The sequence below is a fragment of the Narcine bancroftii genome, chromosome 8 (assembly GCF_036971445.1).
Source record: "Narcine bancroftii isolate sNarBan1 chromosome 8, sNarBan1.hap1, whole genome shotgun sequence".
Lineage (NCBI taxonomy): Eukaryota > Metazoa > Chordata > Chondrichthyes > Torpediniformes > Narcinidae > Narcine > Narcine bancroftii.
In genome coordinates, this window is record NC_091476.1 from 64,679,254 (window position 1) to 64,703,613 (window position 24,360).

Sequence of the window (24,360 nt, forward strand, 5' to 3'; positions counted from 1 at the left end):
CAGCCGTCTCTTGTAAAATGGCTGTCACTCTGTGCCCTTCCTTCCCCCTCTCTCACCTCCCCTGGATGTTAAACTTCTCAGTTACACCCAGCTGAGATTTTCCCCACTACCCCCGCTTGACCCCAGCACCCACTCATCTCATACACCTGAGTGAACATCCTTAACCCCCCTCCCCCTTGAGCCAACGACTAAGCCTCATCTCTTCACACTGACCATACTGGTCACATCCTGATTCCGAGTCTTGACCTGAAGTGCAACAAAATCCCTAAATATCCGGCACCTACGGAGATCGCGGATGCCAGATATGCCAATTTTCCGGTTGTTTGAGACACCCCCCCCCCCCCTACAGTGCCCAACTAATGCCTGCATTAAGAGCACAGTTTAAAAGACCACATAAAATGTGAAATAGTTGAAAAAAAATCAGTATTGTAGTCCTTAATTATGTAAAGTTCACTTTAATCAGGCAATTCATGCAACTTAGAAAATTTACATTCGAGGCCCGGAAGCTGGTGCTGTAACAGCGTGGCACTAACCATATCGCCATCATAATTAACCACCACCCATCCCCCCCCCCCCCCCCCCCACCAAGTTTATAGATAAAGCCTTACTAATAAATCTAATGGTAAAGACTCTTAACTCGAGCAGGGATTCGGAGACACTTTGGGAGAGTGTCCCCAGTGGCATCAACCAGCTCTTCATCCCGGGTGCCACCATTTTTTTCAAACTGCTGTGGGCGGGACACAACCAGGGAGGGGTGGGGGGGGCTCCGCTCCCATCTTCACCAAGGGGTTTGTGTTGCTTCAAAGAACATTTACAATTTTAAACAAGTATTTAAATGTTTGTTCATTAGTATTATATTTAAATTTCTTATATTTATTTCCTCCCATTTTTTTCTCCGGTTTGAATTCCACATGCCGAGGACTTTACTATCTTGATATTTCCCACCCCATGGGTGCTGCCTTGCCTGTGAAGTTCCCCCAGCGGTGGATTCCAGGTTCCCACCCCGCGATTGTCTCCAGTCACACACCCACAGACACCGCATATGCATACTCACACACACACACACTTGTACACATGCAGGCACACTTATACAGATGCAAACACACTTGTACAGACACATACATGTACACATACAGACACTTGTGTACACACACAAAACACTTGTATAGAGACTCGACATGCAAACATACTTGTACACAGACACACACACACACGCTTGTACACACACGTAACACTTAGTGCTACACTCATTCTCTCACACACTGCTTGACAGACACAGTTAACGTGCAGAGTCTCACACATCCATTCCCTGACAGCCAAGATGTACATTTAACACACGAACTCTCACAACTATTTGCTTGACACAAGACTTATGGTTAAGCCATGAGATCAGACATGTGAACACCCACGGTCAATGTGACCCAGGTCCAAGTCCCCCACCCTCCCACCTGTCGTTAGTTCAGAGGCAAGAGAGACCCAAGCTCGCTGAGCGCCCCCTCATCTAGAGTTGGGGCCCGAGGGGATCAGGTGGTCTGTCTCGGACACCCTCCCTGCACCCCCTGACACGGCGGTGCTCCACTCGGGGTCTTCTGCAGAGAACAGCCGGACGCGGGCACCTCTGCTCCGTTGGATGACCAGGAGAGGCAGGACGAGGGCCCAGAGGAAGAAGTTCACCCAGGTCGAGGTCTGCAGGAGGAAAGAGCACACATCATGGGAGAACATTGCAACATCAGCCCCCTTGGCTGCCAGGGAGGGAGGAGACCCTCCGCCCACAATGCCTGCACTCGAGGGGATCTGACCTGGTGAACCAGGTGCCCACTCACCAAGGTCATGGGTGTCCATCCTCTGGGATGAGGTGTATCCTAGGATGTGAGAATCCAGGGAGGACATGGAATTCAGGGAAGAAATGGCCGGAACGTCGTGGGAATCTAGCGCACAAAATAGGAACAGGCCATGCGGCCCGTCAAGCCTGCTCTGCCCATGGCCAATCTGATGATAATCCGATCTGCCTTTCCCCCAATTCCCCTTTGTAAAAATCTATCCAACCTGCTCCTACTGAGGTCGCCTCCACTGCTTCAACGGGCAGCGAACTCCACAGATTCGCCCCCCCCCCCTCCCCCACCCCCGGGGAAAGCAGTTCCTTCTCATCTCCATCCCTAAATCTATTGCCCTGAATATCGAGGCTCTGTCCCCAACAGAAACATCTTACCCACCTCTTATCTTATCGAAGCCTTTCATAACACTACACGTTTCGATAAGATCTCCTGCCTTTGCCACTTGCTGTTTGACCTGCTCAGTCTTTGCAGTTTTAGTTTTACCTTGTACGATCCCCTCAAATTCTTCTGAATCCCAGCGAGGGCAGTCCCAGATCTCAACCCCAGAATCCACCTGGTGAACCCCCTCCACACCGCCCCCAAAGCCAGTCCATCCTTCCTCGAAACGGGACCAGAACTGCCTGCAATCCTCCAGGTGCAGCCTCGCCAGGACCTTATCCAGAACCTCCCTGCTCCTAACTCCATCCCCTAAGGCAGTGACAGCCATTTCTCCTCTTCGACTCGTGCACAAGCCCTTCTGCATGGCAGCCGTCTGCAATTGCGGATTTGAACTCTGTCTGCCAGACCCTTGTCCACTCACTTAGCCTATCCATATCTCTCTCTGCAGATGCGCCGCACAATTTGCTCATCAGCTCGATTTAATGTCATCAGCCAACTTAGATCAGTCGCGGGCCCAGCACCGATCACCCCTGCCCTCGGCACCCCGCTCCCTACCTTTCCAGGGAGGAAATAGCCAGGCTGTGGCCCCCACGGCGAGTGAGTGGCTGAAGGGGAAACAAAAGTGGGGTTCACAGGTGGGGAGGGGGGGGGTGGAGCAGGAGCTTGGCGAAGTTGCCATTGCCATTCAGGGGCCACGGGGGAGGGGGGAGCCATTACAACTGAACAAGACAGGCGAGATTGCCCTTGGGGTGCCGTGCTCAGTCCTGGTTGCTTGGATTCGCGAGTGCCTCTCAGGGACTGGGACAGCTGGAGTTACAGGGTAGGGTCTTGGACTTTTCTCCTTGGAGCAGAGAAGTCCATTTTTAAAATCACGAGAAGCCAGGGGTGAGACTAAGCACATCCCGTCTTTTGGGAAACACGAAACTGCAGATGCAGAAAAACTCTATAGAGATTTTAAGTTTAGGCGTCCAGTGCGTTAACGAGTGTGGACCCGTGGGCCGAAATGGCTGCTGGCCATCTAAATTAGAAGGGTGCCACCCCTGGTTTCGAGGGGCGAGGGCCAACGCGGGAGAATGGGTCGAGCTCTGGTAGACAGCCTGGGTCAGCAGAGCTCAGCGAGTTCGAACGGTCTGCTCCATGCGCACGAAGGGTGTCCTCCTACAGATGTTTCTTCAGCTGGGATTTTTTCCGGAGGCTGGGTCACTGAGTTCATTTATGGCAGTGCCTGGGCATCAATGGTTATGGGGAGATGGTCAGGCAGTGGGGCTGAGTGGGGAAATGGTGGGGCAGGCTCAATGGGCCAAATTGCCTATTTCTGCAGCTGTCTTTATTCATTACAGGGAGAGAACCAAGTCAGAAGGAGCTTTGGAAAGACAAATGGATGGGCCATGGAGGGAGTCAAGGTAGAAGCGAGCTGATGGGGAGGCAAGGGTTAGCATCAACCCAATGGCACAAATGGCCTCCTTGGATGGCAAGGCTATTCAGCAGTAGCAGGGGGAGGGGTCAGGGAGGAGGTAAGAGCTGGTGAAGTCTCACCTCAGCACTACTGAAGTTTCGACTGAAGGTGGAGCCATCGAACGGCGAGGTCCAGTTCAATTTCTCTGCTTCGGAGCAGCTGGGGACGGGAATAATCTCCTCAATCCAGGAACATCAGATTCCCAATCCTGGATCCATGATCCCAAATCCTGGAGTTCCGGCTCCCAGTCCCGGCCTTGCTTCCAGTCCTAAAGTCCCTGCTCCCAATCCCAGAGTCCCCGCCCCCAATCCAAGAGTCCCTGCTCCCATTCCTAGCCTTGCTCCCATTCCTAGCCTTGCTCCCAATCCTGGATTCCCTGCTCCCAATTCCAACCTTGCTCCCAATCCAAGATGACCTCTCAATCCCTGCCTCCCCCACCATTCTGGCCTCTCTCCCCCTCCCACCCTGCCATCCCGGCCTCTCCCCCTCCCACCCTGCCATCCTGGCCTCTCTCCCACACCCCCCCCAATCCTGGCCTCTCTCCCACCCCCTCCCCCATCCCGGCCTCTCTCCCACACCCCCACCATGGGCTCTAACCTCCCCATCCCAGCCTCTCCCACACCCCAATCCTGGCCTCTCTCCACCCCCTCCCCCATCCCAGCCTCTCTCCCACACTCCACCCCCATCATGGGCTCTACCCCCCATCCTGGTCTCTACCCCCCCATCCTGGCCTCCCTCTCCCCTCCCAGCCTCACAAGCCCCCTTCTGCTCCCCACCCTCAAACCCATCTTTTGCCCCCATCAACTCCCTGCCGGGGCTTCCTGGATGTGTCTTCCTCCGCCCCAGTGGGGTAGACAGAGCCTCACCTCTTGATCTTGGTCTCATGGATGACGGACTGGCAGAAGGTACTGAAGCCCACTCGGATGAGGCAGCCGCAGGTCAAGAGGAGGATCAGGTTAGCGCCGGACACCACCAGGCTCGCAGTCAGGCATTGCACATTCCTGCACCCAACCAGAACACACGGTCGAGTTAGCAAGGAACATTCCAGCACGTTTCAGGCCAACTGTCATGTCTGGGACAAAGACACTCTTGTTCCTTTACCTCTAGTTTTAAATTTGTAATCAAACAATTCTCATATGATTAAAGGGTACGTTTTGGTTCAACCACATAGAAACGTCTGCTACTCACTGATATCAACACGGGTGTGAGCTTACCCACTGCTTTACTCGTCTGCCCATGACTGTGGCCGGGCACAATTCCAATGCCATCCACAAGTTTGCTGATGACACCACAGTTGTCGGCAAAATCACAGATGGCAAAGAGGAAGCATACAGGAGGGAGATCGATCAGCTCGTTAAACTACAACGACCTTGCGCTCAGCGACAGCAAAACTAAGGAGATAATCGTGGACTTCAGGAGGAAGTCGGGGGAACATGACCCAGTCCTTGTCGAGGGCTCCAAAGGGAAGAGGGGCAAGAACCTCAAATTCCTGAGGGTCAACATTTCCGAGGATCTGTCCTGGAGCCTCCACGTCGATACCATCACGAAGAAAGCTCGCCAGTGGCTAGACTTTGTGAGGTGTCTGAGGAGATTCGAGATGTCACCGAAAACTCCCGTAAACGTCTACAAGTAGGGAGCATTCTGGTTGGTCGCATCACAGCCTGGGATGGAGCCGCCAACTCTCAGGACAAGAATAAACTCCAGAGGGTTGTTAACTCAGCCTGCGATATCACAGGCACCAAACTTCACTGCATCGAGGACATTTACATGAGGCAGCGTCTTAAAAAAAAAAGCAGCCTCTATTCTCAAAGACCCCCACCCACCACCCAGGCCAGGCCCTCTTCACTCTGCTCCCACCAGCGGAAAAGGTCCAGGAGCCTGAAAGACTGTTTCTTCCCCCGCTGCCCTCAGATTCCTGAACGATCAATGAACCACGGATGCTGCCTGACTCTTCGTGCGCGATTACTTTTACAGTAATGTCGTGAGGTGATTATGATATGAAAGTTTACGCAATGACGCCTCCGCAAAACGCCAAATTTCGTGACTTGTTTGTGACAATAAAGTCTGATACGTGGTGCCATTTCAGGCACCATAATATTTGGGGCATCGCAATGGTGCGTATAGGAGTCCAGTTTAAAACTTTGTAGCAGATGGTAACTGGCCGGTTTCAAAGCTCGGCCGCATGCACTTCCTCCGAGGACGTGAATTCCTTGGAGGAAGTGCACCGGTCCTCACAACAGGGGTCATTGTAACATGGTCAGAGGTGGGATGGGGCAAAAGGTTCTTAAACATGGAGAGGAGGGAGAAGCCGTCTCTCTCTCCTACCTCCTCTGCACCCACTGGGCGATTAGACTCGTTTGCTCGAGAAACCTGTGCATTGACCAATCTAGTTTCTGCAGCAACCGTGCCCGCACTGTGACGCAGCCGGGCATAGCTCCCGTAGACAGTGCACACTCCAGTCTTCTCAGGAAGTATCACGCCACCCTGATCAGTGAGGAAATGTTGAGCGTCCATGATAGGTCATGAGTTCAGTGATTTCCTGGGAACCTGATGTCTCCGCTCTCTCCACTAGAGTTACTGATGAGTAGCAGAGGGTGGTCGCTCCTGGTCCCCCTGACGTCCACAATCATCTCCTTCATCTCGTCCATGCTGAGTCTCAGCTTGTTACCCTCGCACCACATCATAAGGTATGGTGGTCCAAAACCCCCCTCGCTGGAGTGAGACTCATTCACAGCCCGACCAGGGCAGGAAAGACACAGTCCGTGAATCTGGGGATGCGAGCCTTCAAAGTCAAGCTTGATGGGACCCTTTTGAAACCCCCCCCCCTTCAATTTGCCAAAGGACTCGATGAGATTTCCCCTCATCTCTCTAAACTCCAGCCATTCCTGGCCCAGAGCCCCTCATATTGTAAACCCTCTCATCCTGGGGGCGGGGGACACGAAGGGACATCCTCGCAAAACCTCCTCCGGACCCCCTCCAAAGCCAGGACACTCTCCATCTATGTTCCACCTTTCCCTCTACATTGACGGAGCCATTCATCCACCCCACCGCCCAATTTGCTGTTGTTCCCTCCCCTCCCTCCCTCCCTTATCTTCCTGCCTGTGGGACCGCGCTCCTCCCCACCATTTAGTTCGGGCGCCTGCCGACATTTTGTTCACACCTTGACTAAGGGCTCAGGCCTGAAGCCAACGCATGACACTGGAGAAACTCAGCAGGTCCCTTACGTAGCGAAGATAAAGATACAGAACCGACGTTTCGGGCTTGAGTCCTTCGCCACGGTGCGGACAAGATGTCGGCGGGGGCCCGGACAAAATGCATCTTCATCTTTGCTGAAGATCTCCGGTTGAAACCTACAGGGGTTGGAGCAGACGTAGGCTCATTGGACAGCACAGGTTCGTGGGCCAAAGCGTCTGTTACTGTGCTGTATGTCTAAATTTAAAAATACTGTAGTTCAGCTTGGGTCTCCCTCACGATAGGAAGGATGGGGAGGCTGCAGAGAGGGTGCAGAGGAGATTCACAAGGTTGCTGCCTGGATTGGAGAGCCTGCCTTGTGAGAGGGCTTGAGGGAACTCTGACTTTTCTCCTTGGAGTCTGCGGGCTGCTGTGTTTGGCAACTTCCACCCTTGGCTTCCTGCAGCACCACGGTTAATGTGGCGGTTAGCACATGACGGTTACAGCGAATCTGGCGCTGTGTGCGAGGAGTTTGTACCTTCTCCCCCGTGGCTGGATGGGTTGGGGTGGGGGCTCCGGTTTCTTCCCGCCCTTCAGAACCGTTCCCGGGGGTTTGTCAGTTAATCAGTTGTCAATGGGTCAGCAGGGGGCTCGTGGGGCAGAAGGGCCTGTTACATCTAAATCTAAAATAGCAGTCAGCAAATCCAGTGGAGATGATTCAGATGGGAGCCAGGCCAAAGGTCTGTTCTTGTAAATCACAATGTAAACAGAACAAAGCTCGCACTCAAAACAGCGGGAAAGGACAGGGCAGGGCACCGGGGAACAGGACACCGGGGAATGTCACGGGAACCAGGGAACAGGACAGGACAGGGCAGCGGGGGAACGTCACGGGCTCCAGGGAACAGGACAGGAGATGGCATCAGGGGAACAGGGCACCAGGGAAACGTCACTGGTCCTGGGGAAAACATGGCGCAATCTGAAAATGCGATTAGTGCGGTGCCAGCAACCCAGGGCTTTGAATCCACCCATCAGGAGTTTCTACGTTCCCTCCCCCACCCCACCGTGTCTGAGCGAGTTCCCTCCCGCGTCCCAAGGGTGGACAGGGCTTCTTCGGTGGTTAATGGGTCGGGGGTGGGGGGAGGAGGGAACATAGAAACTCTTCCTCCCCCCGTAACCCTCTAAATTTCTTCCCCGTCTAAGAGTCTCTTAAATGCCCCCAAAGTTCCAGCCTCCATCACTACCCCAGCAAGGCATTCCGGGCCCCCACAGTTCTCTGTGTAACAGAAACTTCCCCCTCCCCCCCTCCATCATCAGCGGCGGCCGGCAGGTAAGCAGGTGGATTGACCATTAGGGCTGAGTTCAGCTGACGCCTGGGGGCCCCGAGAGCGAACACAAAATGGTTCAATTGAGTGAGGATTTTGGATTTCACACTTTCTTTTTCCATATCCAGATGATTTTGTTTCCTAAATGAGGCTCCGAATGTTTGGAAGGAAAAGGCTTTCAGGGCTTCGTACTGCAACCATGGGATTGTGTACCGTTATGGCGTCACAAGCTGGTGCTAACATGCACTCTGGTTAAAGACAGGGAGCGCAGCCCGTTGGAACACGGATATTGTGGAATCTATAAACCATGACAGTAAATGGAGACTTCAGTATGTCTGTATTTTACCGCTCCCTTACAAAGGGCGAGAAGACCAGGGGATATTCTCCAAGCAGGGGTAGGATGCTCTGTTTCAACTGCAAACTGTTTGCGAGTGAAGATTACTCGACGATACCCATCAGAATGCGAAAGCCCTTCCGGAAAGGGCTGTCACTGCAATTAAATCCCTTGCTTCTATATGTTGTACGTAACATGAGAGGAGTTATTCAATGTAACTTAACATCACTTTATTCAACAAAGACTGGAATGTGGGGAGGCAAGCTCAGCCTCGGGGCCCTGGAGGTTGGTAGGTCATTCGCCAGACATGACCACCCCTCACACCTGCTCAGGTCTCGGAGTAGACCAGCCATCGCTCAAACCCCACCACCGCCCCTCCCCAGCCTCCATCCATTTGCCCCTCCCTGCCTCAGGAAAAGCACCGACAGAAAGGACTGTCCTTCCCCCACCCACCCAATCCCGGTCACACTCTTTTCTCTCCCCCCCCCCCCCTCACCAGGTCAGGCAGAAGATGCTCGATCTTGAAAACTCCTAGATTCGAGGACCTTCTGCTATCAGGCTCTTGAATGGACCCCACCCCCCTCTCCCACCCACTAGTAAGACGACGACACCCTTGCACGGTCAAACAGCCCTTTAAATTTAGACCTACAGCACGGCGGCAGTCCATTTTGGCCCATGAGCCCATGCAGCCCAATTTACGCCCCATTAACTTACCCACCCCTGTACGTTTCAAACGGTGGACGGAAAACAGAGGATCCCCACCCCAGGGAGGACCTGCATGGACATGGGGTGAATGAACAAACACCTTACGGACAGCACGGGATTTGAACCCCTGTCCCAATCGCTGCCGCTCCAAAGGCCAAGCGCCCTGCTCCCCCGTTTTGCCTCACAGCAGTGCTTGGAGTACAGTATTCATTTCTGTTCAACTTGTTACAAGGGAGGAGGCAGGGACGGCGCAGAGGAGGGTCACCAGCCGCCTGCCTGCCTGTCCCTTGAGGAAGGGCTCAGGGCCGAAACGCCGATTATAAATCTTTACCTCCTAAGGACGCTACGAGACCGGCCGAGTTCCTCCAGCATTTACTGTGCGCTCTTTACAACAATCGCAGTGCCTGCAGACGTTTGTGTTTGGCGAACATGTCAAATGAAGCAAACCAGAGCGCGGAGAAGGTGGAGAGGTGGCTTAGTAGAGGTCTACGAGATTCTAAGAGGCCTAGACAGCGCGGACAGCCAGCTCCTTCATCCCAGGACAGGATCAGCAAACACCAGAGGACGCGTGTACCCAGTGGAGGGAGGGAAGTGGTGGGGGCCTTGCCAGGGAAGGTGTTGGAGGTTAGTACATGGATTTCCTTTGGGGGCTCCGGTTTCCTCCCACCGTTTGAAACCTACAGGGGTTGGAGGAGACGTAGGCTCATTGGACAGCACGGGTATGTGGGCCAAAGGGTCTGTTACTGTGCTGTATGTCTAAATTTAAAAATACTGTAGTTCAGCTTGGGTCTCCCTCACGACAGGAAGGATGGGGAGGCTGCAGAGAGGATGCAGAGGAGAGATTCACAAGGATGCTGCCTGGATTGGAGAGCCCACCTTGTGAGAAGGACTTGAGGGAACTCTGACTTTTCTCCTTGGAGCCACGGAGGATGATGGGGTGACCTGATACAAAGTGATGAAAGGCTTCGATCATGTGGACGGCCGGAGGCTTTTTCCCCGGGGCTGAAATGGCCAACACGGGAGGGGGGCATGCAGTTTTAAGGTGCTGGGGAGTAAGTGCAGGGGGAGGAGTCATCAGACATGCGTTCTTCATACAGAGAGTGGTGGGTGCATGGAACGCGGCCTCTCCCCTGCCCATCCAGGCTCCTGACACCCCGACCGCAGTAATGTGTACTTTTGGATTATTGAAACTAATATAAATTGGCAGTTTAAAAACTACATTCATGAATAAATATTATGTGCATATATTTGTTAACATTTACACAACTTTTTTTGTAACAAACTGTGCACGCAAAACTAAAAATGTGTGTGTCACAATTTTTCACGTCCTACGGTTTTCAAGAGGGGCTCCTACACTCACAGGTTCGCCCAGCCCTGATTTAGGTCATTGTGGAGTTAAACAGGAACACCTGCAGACGCCGCGACCGTACTGTAACACACAGCACTGGTGAATCTCAGCAGGTTTCCACAGGTCAGCACAACACTGTGGGCCGAAGTGCCTGGCCTCCCCTGGAATGTACATTGTTCTGCTGCACAGGGGGCTCCCCTACGTACGACGGTCCAACTGACAATTTTTCAAGGTTATGGTGGTAAAATAACGTGGCTGTCTTTATTTACTTTAATGTAATACGTTAAAGTAAGGTCATCACAAGCATTTTACCAATAAACCATGATATTTCCACTCAAGTGAAGTCTTTGTAGCTTCCTTGGTCAATCACTTCTTTTAGTTCAGTTAGAAAGCTCGCAGGGACTAATACAGGGCTGTGGGGAGAGAGCGGGGCAGTGGGATCAGTGTGTGGACTGATACAGGGCTGTGGGGAGAGAGTGGGGCAGTGGAATCAGTGTGGGGACCGACACCGGGCTGTGGGGAGAGAATGGGGCAGTGCGATCAGTGTGGGGACTGATACAGGGCTGTAGGGAGAGAGCGGGGCAGTGAAATTAGGGTGGGGACCAAGATGGGCTGTGGGGAGAGAGCAGGGCAGTGGGATCAGTGTGGGGACCGAGACAGGGCTGTGGGGAGAGAATGGGGCAGTGCGATCAGTGTGGGGACTGATACAGGGCTGTAGGGAGAGAGCGGGGCAGTGAAATTAGGGTGGGGACCAAGATGGGCTGTGGGGAGAGAGCAGGGCAGTGGGATCAGTGTTATACAAGGTAAACCTGTATTCTTTTTCAACATACATTTTTTTTTCAACTTACGATGTGCTTGTTGGAACGTAACCCCATCATAAGTTGAGGAGCACCTGTAATTCTACTGTTCCCACAATACACTGAGGTTGACTAGCTTGTATAGCACATTAAATAAAGCTCACCGGGTCGTCTCATCCATGAAGTAGGTGTAGATGTAATAGAAGGTGGTGCAGAAACAGTAGATGGAGATCAGGACAGACAGGATATCCACGAAGGCGCAGTGGGAGCTGCTGCCAAACGCGGCCACGTCCAGCGACTGGGCATCGGCGTTCCACCGGGCCTCCCCATACAGGATGCAGCTCCCGCCGAAATCCCCCTGGAGGCACAGCAACGCACCGTCAGGGACTGACTGACACGCTAGGTGGCCGACAGGTTTGAGGTGAGGGAACAGCATCCTTAGGTTGGGGTGCAGGCGGGGTGTGAGGGAGGCGGGAGTGGGTGTGACAGAGGGGAGATGGAGGGAGCAAAGGAGGGTGGAGTGAGAGGGAGGGAAGGAGAGAGCAAGGGGGGAGTGAAGGAGGGGAAGTGAGGGAGGAACGAGGGAGGGGGATTAATGGGGAGGTGGGGAATGAGTGGGAGGGAGAGAGCGAGGGAGGGGATGGGGGAGCGAGGGAGGGGGAGAGTGAGCGAGGGAGGGGGAGAGTGAGCGAGGGAGGGGGAGAGTGAGCGAGGGAGGGGGAGAGTGAGCGAGGGAGGGGGAGAGAGTGAGCGAGGGAGGGGGAGAGTGAGCGAGGGAGGGGGAGAGAGTGAGCGAGGGAGGGGGAGAGTGAGCGAGGGAGGGGGAGAGTGAGCGAGGGAGGGGGAGAGTGAGCGAGGGAGGGGGAGAGTGAGCGAGGGAGGGGGAGAGTGAGCGAGGGAGGGGGAGAGTGAGCGAGGGAGGGGGAGAGTGAGCGAGGGAGGGGGAGAGTGAGCGAGGGAGGGGGAGAGTGAGCGAGGGAGGGGGGAGAGTGAGCGAGGGAGGGGGAGAGTGAGCGAGGGAGGGGGAGAGTGAGCGAGGGAGGGGGAGAGTGAGCGAGGGAGGGGGAGAGTGAGCGAGGGAGGGGAGAGTGAGCGAGGGAGGGGGAGAGTGAGCGAGGGAGGGGGAGAGTGAGCGAGGGAGGGGGAGAGTGAGCGAGGGAGGGGGAGAGTGAGCGAGGGAGGGGGAGAGTGAGCGAGGGAGGGGGAGAGTGAGCGAGGGAGGGGGAGAGTGAGCGAGGGAGGGGGAGAGTGAGCGAGGGAGGGGACAGTGAGCGAGGGAGGGGGAGAGTGAGCGAGGGAGGGGGAGAGTGAGCGAGGGAGGGGGAGAGTGAGCGAGGGAGGGGGAGAGTGAGCGAGGGAGGGGGAGAGTGAGCGAGGGAGGGGAGAGTGAGCGAGGGAGGGGGAGAGTGTGCGAGGGAGGGGGAGAGTGAGCGAGGGAGGGGGAGAGTGAGCGAGGGAGGGGGAGAGTGAGCGAGGGAGGGGGAGAGTGAGCGAGGGTGGGGGAGAGTGAGCGAGGGAGGGGGAGAGTGAGCGAGGGAGGGGGGAGTGCGGGAGGGGGGGGAGTGCGGGAGGGGGGGAGTGCGGGAGGGGGGGAGTGCGGGAGGGGGGGAGTGCGGGAGGGGGGGGAGTGCGGGAGGGGGGGAGTGCGGGAGGGGGGAGTGCGGGAGGGGGGAGTGCGGGAGGGGGGAGTGCGGGAGGGGGGAGTGCGGGAGGGGGGGAGTGCGGGAGGGGGGGAGTGCGGGAGGGGGGAGTGCGGGGGGGGAGTGCGGGAGAGGGGAGTGCGGGAGAGGGGAGTGCGGGAGAGGGGAGTGCGGGAGAGGGGAGTGCGGGAGAGGGGAGTGCGGGAGAGGGGAGTGCGGGAGAGGGGAGTGCGGGAGAGGGGAGTGCGGTAGAGGGGAGTGCGGGAGAGGGGAGTGCGGGAGAGGGGAGTGCGGGAGAGGGGAGTGCGGGAGAGGGGAGTGCGGGAGAGGGGAGTGCGGGAGAGGGGAGTGCGGGAGAGGGGAGTGCGGGAGAGGGGAGTGCGGGAGAGGGGAGTGCGGGAGAGGGGAGTGCGGGAGAGGGGAGTGCGGGAGAGGGGAGTGCGGGAGAGGGGAGTGCGGGAGAGGGGAGTGCGGGAGAGGGGAGTGCGGGAGAGGGGAGTGCGGGAGAGGGGAGTGCGGGAGAGGGGAGTGCGGGAGAGGGGAGTGCGGGAGAGGGGAGTGCGGGAGAGGGGAGTGCGGGAGAGGGGAGTGCGGGGGGGGGGAGTGCGGGGGGGGGAGTGCGGGGGGGGAGTGCGGGAGGGGGAGTGCGGGGGGGGGAGTGCAGGAGGGGGAGAGTGCAGGAGGGGGAGAGTGAGGGAGGGGCCATGGTGATGGAGGGCGGGGCCGATGGATCTGAAAGGACTCCCCTCCACGATCACACAGCCACCAGACACGGTTAGCGTAAGCCAACGCTGCTCGACACCAACCCTCAGACTCACCGTTATTTCACCATCGCGTATAAAGCAGAACGCTTGTGGGGTCTTTATCCCACGTTTTGGGTGGGGGGGTGAGGGGTGGGAATCTTGGCTTGGCCATGCTGAGAGGCGGCACAATGGGCATCGCGGTCAGCGCAATGAATCCTGTGCTGTTTGCAAGGAGTTTGGACTTTCTCCCCATGTCTGCCTGGGGAATGGGGGGTGGGCCTCCAGTTGTTTCCTCCCACCATTGGAATCATGGTTCGTGGGCCCGTTCCTGCGCCGTAGGCCTAAATTTAAATCACTCCCTATTATTTTAGTAAAACCTTGGCATCGAAAATGGATGTGGGAGAGGGTGGGAAGACAATGGGAGAAACCCAAACACGGGGAGAGCGGACCAACTCCTCACAACTGAAGGCATACAGGGCAGAACCAGGCCCTTCATCAGCCATCCCACCCCCAGGCACCCCTGAGGGTAGGTGCAGAGACCGTGGGTTCAGGGGGAAAGGTTTAGCTGGAGCGTCCTTGTGCAGAGAAGTAGCGCGTGGGCCTTCAGGAGAAACAGGGGAAAGATTAAGCAGGTCAGGGCTTTATTCCTTGGTAGAATAAGGGGAGACGTGATCAAGGTTCACAAGATTATGAGAGGGACGGACAGACTAGGAGAGATAAATAGAGGGCGTGAAAGGGGAAAGGTTTCTTCGCTCAAGAGAGTGGTGGGTGAGTGTGGAATGAGCTGCCATCTGACGTGCTCAATGCGGGCCCACCTTTCAAGAAATAAGTTGGATAGATACATGGATGGGAGAGGTATGGAGGGTTAAGGACTGGGTACAGGTCAGTGAGACTAGCAGCAAGACTAGAAGGGCCAAGTAGCCTATTTTCTGAGCTGCAGTGTTCTACGGTTCCAAGAATAAAAATAACAGGTAAAACAATACTCAAGTCTAAACTTGTAGAGTGTCCCCTGGAGTAACATATAAACTTTTTGGCGCAGATGGGCCTTGGTCGCAGTAGCTGTTTGTGTGAAGCATCAATGGCATTGGCCAGGGATGAAGAGCTGGTCCAGCAGGATTCCATGCCGCTCGCCGACGGGGTTTTAAAGCGCGCAAGAGAGATAAGAGTTGTCCTGGGCAATACCTTTGTTGTTTCACACAACTTTACTGAGACAGCAAAGTCTGCCCAAGGGTTAGAAAGAGTCTCCCCGGTCAGAGGCTTTATCTGTAAACTTGGTGGGGTGAGAGGTTAATTATCTTCCGGGCAGCTCCGTGGAAGGAGAGGAACCTGCAGGTGTGGGTGGCAGGAGTTCCGGTGGGCGGGCAGCCGGGGCAGAAGATCCGCGATTGGAGCATCAGGAGCTTGGTTAGCCAGGGGTGAGGATCTGTCATTGGGACATTGGGAGCGCCAGAGGGTAGGCGTCCGGGGTGTCGGAAGCTCCAATGGGTGGGCAGCCAGACAAGGATCTGTGGTCGGGGTGCCAGGAGCTCAGATGGTCAGATGGACCTCCCAGGTTCTGTCCTAGATGGTCTGACTGTTGAAGGCCAAGATCCACAAACTGACCCCAACTCCTCCTAACTCGACCTATCAGTCAGTGCTGGCCCCAACCTCCGTGGGGGGGGGGAGAGGGCGCGCCTGCATGTTGGCGACGTGGAGCAATCCTGGCTACAAGCCAACGCAGGCCAGGCCCCTCCGCTGCATGGGTGACGACCTTGGTGCTGCCTCGTGTGCCTGCCATCAGCTCGGCGACCTCATCCACCCCGCTGCCAACTTCCACCCCCATCTCAAATCCACTTGGTCCATCTCCAGCCACACTCTCCCCTTCTCGATCTCGGGAGGCTCCCTCGCCAGCTCCCTCAACGACGCACCCTGTCCCCTTGGAAGGATTCCATCACCTGCTCAGGATGAGGGCATCCATTCCCCCCCCCCCCCCACCACATCTTCCATTACCCGCACTGGTCCCCACCTTGAAGGACAGGATACCTCTGGCCCTCGCCTACCCCCCACCCCGGACGCACCTCCGCCCCTGTGACCACAGGAGATGCTGCTCCCACATGAATCTTGCAAGAGCGTTGCCTGCATCGGGGCTTCCTCCATGTCGGGGAGACAGGAAGTCGCCTTGTTGAAAGGTCTTCTCAGCATCCAACTCGAGCGAGACGTTTCGAGGGCTCGGGGATCTATCTTTCCCTCCTGCGAGACCGGCCGAGCTCCTGCAGCGTCTTTCGCTCAGATCGCTTCGTCGGCCCATTCCCTTCCTGCCGTGTCTGTCCACAGCCAGACTGAGACTTGGAAGGACAACCTTCCAACCCGACGACGTTAACATTCCCTCTCTCCTTTCACACAGACAAACATCAATGCTCATCAGAGCCAATTAACACCTTTTGTTCGTCTGTCTGCACCTTTCCCCCATCTTTATCTCCGACTGAAAGTCCGGACGAGTGCCTCCGGCAGTTTCGTCACTTTTTACTACAATCAATGCGTCTGCAGACTCCAGTGCTTCGCCCCTTTATCCTCCCTCCCCACCATTTCTCTCTCCCCCTCCCCCCGTCTCCCTCCCTTCCTCCAGGATAGAAATGTAACCGGGGCCGACACAAAAACATGGAGGCGAATCATTTGACCAAGTTTCACAAACTTCACTCCAGAAAGTTCCGCTCTTCCCCCCCTAAAAAAAGTTGATTTTTTTTAATCACGTGTGAAACCTCCACCCCCCCCCCCGAACAATTCCAACTCCGAGGAGAGGGAAGTGCCCCGGCCGACCCCCCAGTCCCCGACCCTGCCCCCCGCTCCTCCCAGCTCCCGGCCCCCAGCCCCCCGGCCCCCAGCCCCCCGACCTGAGTGCCGGTGACCAGCGCCGCGGTGACGATGCCGCAGACGAAGGCGGCTCCGAGCAGCAGCAGCTCCAGCAGAAGCAACAGGGAGTTCGCCATGAGCCCCGCACCGAGGGGGCCGGCCCGGGGCGGGCGGAAGGAGGGAGGAGCGAGGAGGGAGGAAAGGAGAGAGAGATGAGAGGAAGGAGAGGAGAGAGGGAGGAGAGGAGGAAAGAAAGGAGAGAGGGAGAAGGAGGGAGGGAGAGGAGACGGAAGGAGAGAGGGAGGAAGAAGAGGAGAGGGAGGGAGATGTGGATTGTGGAACCAAGCGCACCCTGGACCCTGGATGTGGTGGGGAGATCCCTCGCCGCCGCCTGCCCCACATTGGGATGACCCCTCCCGCAGTGGGGATGGTCCTTCCTGCTGCCTTCCCCACGGTGGGGAGCTCTCTCCCTGCTAACTTCCCTGAAGGACAATTTTCCCTATGATACTCTGACCGGGGCCCTTTGTGCGATTTCTCCCCTCCACCGCCAGAGAATCTTGTGCCCCGAGGGCCAGAATGAGTCAGCTCCCTGATGGTCTCGAGGCTAATACTTCTTTCTGAGCTGAGCTGCCATCTGTGGAAACTTCCCCTGCTCGTTTTGCACTCCAGGTGGGTGCAATTCCCCACAGTTTTGCAGTCACGTTACCAAAATCCTCAACTGGTCGCGGGGGGGTTCTGAACGGGCTGATTCATGAAAGTCTGCAGATGCCGTGGTTGCAGTTAAAAACATACAGAAATGCTGGGCGGACTCGGCTGGTCTAACAGCGCCCACAGGAGGTAAAGATACATGATCCCAAGCAAGTGTCAGAATAAAGACTGGCCAGCGGTGGGAGGTGTTCAGGCCAGCAGCCAAAAGGTGTTAATGGGGTACAAGAGGAAAGGCGAGAATCGGTTTTGGCTCAGTGAAAAGGGGCAGAGGGGTGCAGGGGCGGCAACGGGGGGTGGGGGTGGAAACAGGGGGGGCAGATGGGAAATGGGGAGAGAAGCGAGAGCTGGAGGAAAGGCAATGGGGAGAGGCAGGTCTAATGGAAATCTGAGAAGTCGGGGTTAATACCATCCGGTTGGAGGGTTCCAAGATGGAAGGTGACGATTGGTCCTCTGATTTGTGGGCGGTCTCAGTCTGGCAGCGCGCGAGACCGTGGACAGACAAGTCAGTGAGGGAATGGGGCGAGAATTGAAATGGGCAGCCACTGGGAGACTCCCCCCATTCCCACACTATTGGAGCTGAGGTGCCCGGCAGAATTACCTCCCAGTCTCTCCGACGGACGGTTTGGAAGCCCTGAACGACGGCGAGGGAGGAGGCGTGGGCGCATCTCCTGCGGTCCCAGGAATCCTAAAGCGGCAAAAGGGTTTTGGCAAAATTCTGGTGACTTTTTTTCCTCCTCATTGTGAGAAGCAGAGGTGCCTTCACAGATTTCACTCGAGACAAAAATTGAGAACAAAGAACATTTATTTTACAACAGTGCAAAGTTGGGTGCTTCCCCTTACCCTGGGAATAATTATTATGAGGGCTAAAATAAAAAGCCGAGCTGCTATAAGGGCCGTGTGTATCCAACTCCAGTCGCCAGTAAAAAGTTTAATTCACCACGTACCGGACCAAGGATGCCAAGTCTGGACCGGGACATGGGAAAGTTTTTGAATACCTGAAGAAATATTTTTTTACCGCCTGGCCATTGTCATCAATCTTCAAGCAACAATTGGTAAGGTTCAATTTTCCACAAACGCCGCCCTCAACAGCCAACAAGTAATCGAGGGCCAAGCGATTTTGATAAACTGTAGCACGTATCTGTCGTTGTTCTTCAGCCAATAAATCTAAGGTTGTCGCTGTCTGATTGGTGATAATTTCCAAAACTGCCTGGAGTCTGATCAAACGATTTAGTATATAAATGGGGGTTCGATATCCCCATGATCCATCCTGAGCCTAAGTAGCAGAGCCATAATATGAAATAATACGTTCAGGGGGCCAGTCTTCACCCCAAGTTCCAATTTTAAGTTCTCTCTTTGGACGAGTATCCTGAGGAGATTGTGGGATTAGGCGGATATACAACTTGGTGGAAAGGTGATGGTCGGCCTGCAAAGGCAGTAAGACAAATTGAGGTTGAATGATTCCAATACAACAAGTGCCGCTCCAATCAGGTTCTAAAAAGGTATAAGCCATATTCCCACAAATCCAATATAAACCCTCTGGTGCATATCCATGTGGGATAGTCTCGTTCCAGATCTGCCGAAGCTAGGGGATGCCCCAGTAAGGAGTTTCACCTGAACAGTTCCATATGTCACTGGTGTCATTGATACTCTCATAAAGCACACAATCCGAATCTTTTTCCATAGAGAAATACCAGGTAGGGGTTGCGGGATGCCAAACAGCTGTAGTATTCTTGAGCAGCTTAAGCCGTTTACAACTGGAATCCTCCTTATAGTGACAGCCTTCAGCCTTCCGAATACATTCGTCACCCAATGGATGATTAACAAGATGCCAAGTTTGGGGGGAATGATCAATTTTATTCGTTGTACCATTAAAGCGTAGAAGTTCCCATATATCCAAAGGCTCACCTTGCCAGGGCCAGGTACCATCTTTAGTTGGTCCTCTGCAAATCCAACAATTCTTCAACCCCAGCAAGTCAGCTGTTCGTTGACTTAAATCTACCCACTTATTGTCACCTAACCGGTGAGTAGCAGCCTGTCTGCGAGCATTAGCATATATATCCCCTTTATTCCTACTGCAGTTATAGCCCTGACTAATATTTTGCTTATAATTCTCCCACCATCTTCTTTGTACCATATTTTTGGCACTTATCTTTTTAATACCCGTAGAGGCCGGGGCGCAAACCCATTCCACTCCCCTAGATCAGTTCTGCTTCCCTGGACCATGTTGGGATCCTAAATTAGACCATAATAAATAAGGTACTCCACTTTATACCTGTGCCTCGTTTGCATTCTAATGGTAAACTTGTCCATTCTTCAAAGTAACTATCCCCTATGCTGCCCCTATTCCAGGAGGACTTTATACATTGTGTACAATTGGGTAATTTCCCAAAAATTGGGAACCAGCAGGAAAACAATACCGCAAATAATAAAAATAACATTACAACAATTTTTTTCGGCGGAGCATAACTTTCAGACCAGAAGGATGCGAAACTGCATGCCAGATGGAGGGGATATTATCAACGTCCTTAGTCTGTGGATTAGCACGCTTAACGCGTTGTACTTGAGTCCATCCCTTTTTGTTTGTACTGCAGTGTCTGTAATCAAAAGTACACAATAAGGGCCGTCCCATATAGGTTCTAGTTTATGATCTTGCCACGCTTTTACATATACCCAATCACCAGCTTTAATGGAATGAATGGGATAGTCCAAGGGTGGGTTTTGAGCTAATAAACCCTTCTGTTTTAAGTCATATAAAGAAGTGGAAAGTCCCTGTAAATATTTAGATATATATTGGTCATCAGCCTCAGGGGTAGGGGAATCGGTGTGGAATCCCATATATGGAAGACCGAACATCATCTCATGAGGGTTGGGGAGTAACAGCTGCATCTCTATTATTTTTGTTAGTGCAGCCTGTTTGGCAGCTTCATCTGCCCATCTGTTACCCTGGGCTTCAGGACTGTCAATAATTTGATGGCCTTGAACATGAACTACAGCTATCTCCTCAGATAACATAAGAGCATCTAAGGATTGAACAATTAAGTTCTCATGGATCAACTTTTGTCCTTTCCCGGTTATCATTCCCCCCTCTTTCCAAATTTTTCCGAAGGTGTGTACTACACCAAAAACATACTTGGAGTCAGTATAGATTGTGCCCACCTTTCCCTCTAGACCCCGGAGAGCTCTACAGATGGCATACAATTCACAGGATTGGGCCAACCAATGACCAGGAAGACGACCGGCCTCAATCACAGCTCCTTCATTCCCGTCCACTATACTATACCCGCTGTAACGAATACCATCAATGCAGCGGGAAGATCCATCAATAAACCATCTTTCACCCTCTCGTAAAGGTTCATCGCTTAAATCATCTCTAAATCTATCACTTCTAAACATACATGCTCTAAATCATTGGGGACAGTATCAGAATCTGGAGAAACCAAGAAGGCGGCTGGATTCTGTTCTTTGTTTATAATCAGTGTCAAATCATCCCTATCCATGAGAATCGCTTCATACTTTAAAATTCTGGAATCGGTAAGCCATCTTCCGGCACGTTGTAAAAGAATGGTGCGGACTGTGTGAGGGGTGTGAACTGTCATTGGGGTACCAAATGTAATTTTGCATCCTTCCTCTACTAGAATGGCAGTGGCCACAATTTCTTGCACATATTCTGGCCAACCACGACAAACAGGATCTAAAATCTTTGATAGAAAGGCAACTGGTTGTCTAAAGCCTGCTCGCTCTTGTGTTAATACTCCCATGGCCACACCGTCTTTCATATTGGTATATAGGTCAAATGGCTTATTTAACATTTAGGTCGGGTAAGGCCAAAACTGGGGCATTAGTAAGACGCTGTTTCACCATATCAAAATCTTTAATCTCCCCCTCCGCCCAGACAACAGTTTCACCCCCTCGAGTCGCAAGTTTATCATAAAGAAATTTGACCAGGCTAGAATAATTCTCAATCCAAATCCTACAGTATCCCACCAAACCAAGGAATTTCCCAAGTTCTTGAGCATTCTTTGGAAGTGGGATCTGCAAAATACCGCGTATTCGCTCTGGACTTATCTTCCTAATTCCTTGACTAACCAAATGACCTCAGTATTTAACCTCAGATTGAACAATTTGCAACTTCGATTCACTCACTCTAAGACCCTTATTCCCTCGAAAATTCAAAAAATCAACAGTGTATTGTTTAACTCTCTCAAATCCTGTACTAACCGGTATGTGCCGTCTGATTTTTGGACAGGTTAAATTGGAGTATTAAAAGGTGACATGCAGGGTTCGAGTATACCGTCTTTCACCAATTGGTCAATTACTGGCTGCAGCTCCTTTCGGCCAGCCATAGGAATCGGATACTGTTTTCGTCGAACTACCTGGTCGGGGTCTTTTAGAGTAACTTGCAGGGGAGGAACATCTAATTCTCCTCTATTGCCTCTTTTCACCCATACCCTAGGATTTATTAGTCCCCGATCCTCCTCCGTCAGCACATAAAATTGAACCCTAATACCCGATTCCTGTGGTCTGGTACCGATAGCCAATTGGTCCTGTAAATCACGTCCCAACAAGCAAACCCCAGCTTGGGGAACTAGTAAAAGATCCTCTGTAACTATCTTTCCTCCCATTTATATCTTTACATTCTTTAATTTAGGGACCGCAAAATCTCTCCCCCCCCCCATCCCTGAAATCATCACCGCCCCTTCTGTTTTAACACCCTCGGGCCATCGTAAAATACTGCCCCGGAATCTACTAGAAAAGTCATTTTGTCACCATGGGGTCCTACGCTTAAATTTACAATGGTTCTCCGTGCAGACCCACGGTATGCATTAGCTGAGAACCGTGACCCCCCATTCATAATCTGCTTCCATCAATGCGTAAGATCGCGTCTCCCTGGCCCTCATCGGGCATTCCCTCTTAAAGTGTCCCTCCTTTTTACAATAATAGCATACCAATGCTCCTGTTTCCCAATTTCTGCCAGGATCTCCGCGGGGTCCCGGGAACAGTCACCATCCCCGGAATCCTCCTCTACCCCTACCTCTGTCCTGGTCTCTACTTCCCCCCTCCCAGCGCTCCTCCCAACATCCAGGATCCGACACACGGTTCCTAACACTTCCTTGCTTTCCATCCACAACTTCCTTTACTGCCTGCATCAAAATCTTAGCCTTTCCTTTCTGTTTTTCTTCATACCTCTGGACGTATGCCCTTTGTGCGATCTGCAAAAGCTGTGATAGTCCCTGTTCATGCCAATTCTCTGTCTTTTGTAATTTCTTCCTGATATCTAAATCTGAATTAGTAACAAAACCTGTCAATACCAACTGTTCACCTGCTGGGGATTCTATATCCAACCCCCCATATTGCTGGATGGCCGCACGTAATCTAGTAAGAAATGCAGAGGGGGTCTCCTCGGGACCTTGGGGAACCTCAAATGCCTTCTTAAAGTTCTGTCCTTTTGGAACAGACTCCTTCATGCCTTTTACTAGATTAACCCAGTACTCATCCATTCGCGTGCGACCAATATTAGTAGTCTTATCCCAATTTGGGTTTACCAGGGGAAATTTAGCTTCTCCAGGTATCGCCTCTGGCCCCCCCCCCCCCCCCCCACCCCCGGTGTTCCCTATCATATACTCTGATCCCTGCCTGGCAGATCATTCCACGCTCATCCAAAGTAAATAGAGTCTTAAAGATAGACATTAATTCATCGCAGGTGTGTGTATATATATATATATATATATATATATTAGGTCCCAAAAATTGATCTAATTGTTCTGCACGTCCCTGAGGGTCTTCTATCAGAGAGGTAATTTCCTTCTTAAAATTGCGCACCTCAGTACTAGTCAAAGGCACATTCACAAATCTGAGACCCCCTGCATCCCCTCCCAAGGGAACCTCTCGTAAAGGTCTCATCCAGTTAGTTTCTGGCTTATCTCCTCCTCTATAATGGTTAAGTTCCTGCCCTCTGGGAGACAAATCAAAGAGTCCTGCCCCTTCCTCCCGAAGGGCCTCACACTGTTCTTCTGAATGACCTTCACAATCAAAGTCTCCTTGTCAATTGAGGCAGTAATCTTGCACTCTGTGAGTGAGTCCTCATACCACTCCTACTTTCTCCTTTCTTTAACTGTGGGGGAGGAGGGGAAGGTGAAGAAGGGTAAAGTGTAGGGGAGAGGGAGGGAATGGGAGCTGGCACAGGGGAAACATAAGGTGGAGGAAGGGAATGTAACACATCCCATCCCTTTATTTCGGGGGCAGAAGGTTCCTCATCCTTCTTATTTGTAAATTTCTTCTCATCCAATATCATCTGATTAAACGATTCACTAAGCCAACAGGCTGCATATTCCCTACTCCCGGTATTGTCTCCTTGATTTTGGTAGAGCCAGATGTTCAATGCCTGACACATCCAGTCCTCGTCGGATCCGAACTTTGGCCAATATACTGAACTCCCTTTTATCGGATTCTTAACCCATTCCTGACAACAATACCTGACCATGGTCTGCTTATCCTTCCCATGGGTTTTCCCCGCACTCCAATTGGATAACATTAGTCCTTACGGACTATGTTTTGGTATTTTATCCTCCCGTCCTTCTTAAGGACTTTTTCCCTTGCTACTTCCTCCTCCCATATTGGCAGGAAAATGAAATTCCTCTTACCGGAATCCAGTAGCTATTCCTAGAGCACTTCCTTAACATCCTCCTGTCGTTTGTTCTCAATGCCTCTTCTCGGATATCACTCGCTTCGTCCACTGACCAGCTACCCGTCATCTGGGAGTCCAGCTGAATCAGCCAGGGTGGGTGCACCTACCCCCGTCGTCAGGTGCTCTGTCAGTGGAGGGAGTGCAATCCCAGACGAGCCCCCAAGTTGTGAGAAGCAGAGGTGCCTTCACAGATTTCACTCGAGACAAAAATTGAGAACAAAGAACATTTATTTTACAACAGTGCAAAGTTGAGTGCTTCCCCTTACCCTGGGAATACACACACATACTGGGGCTTACCCAACTTTTTATACATTCTATTTCAGTACAGAGGTACCTCCCACCCTTAACATTCTACTGCCTCCTGGATTGGTTTGGCATTAGATAATTCTGCCTAAGTGCAGTTTGTGTG

The 24,360-nt window shown here is 53.1% G+C and overlaps 1 protein-coding gene across 1 annotated transcript; it reads right to left on the minus strand.

Annotated features, from left to right (window-relative positions):
• Nucleotides 1–439: 439 nt before the first annotated feature.
• LOC138740783 (transmembrane protein 179B-like) lies at nucleotides 440–17,014 on the minus strand. The gene is made up of 5 exons (XM_069893865.1): nucleotides 16,600–17,014; nucleotides 11,511–11,704; nucleotides 4,536–4,670; nucleotides 3,750–3,828; nucleotides 440–1,686 (listed from the first exon to the last, which is right to left on the minus strand). Exons 1-5 carry the CDS (start codon nucleotides 16,693–16,695, stop codon nucleotides 1,498–1,500), a joined length of 693 nt encoding a protein of 230 aa, XP_069749966.1. The 5' UTR covers nucleotides 16,696–17,014; the 3' UTR covers nucleotides 440–1,497.
• Nucleotides 17,015–24,360: the final 7,346 nt, after the last annotated feature.

Excerpts from the sequence above, each read along its gene's own strand:
- LOC138740783 (XM_069893865.1), bottom strand. The coding sequence starts at position 16,695 with ATGGCGAACTCCCTGTTGCTTCTGCTGGAGCTGCTGCTGCTCGGAGCC. Across the intron at positions 11,705-16,599 it reads CGCTGGTCACCGGCACTCAG|GGGGATTTCGGCGGGAGCTG; the intron begins GTCGGGGGGCTG and ends CTGTGCCTCCAG. Across the intron at positions 4,671-11,510 it reads TTCATGGATGAGACGACCCG|GAATGTGCAATGCCTGACTG; the intron begins GTGAGCTTTATT and ends GGTTGGGTGCAG.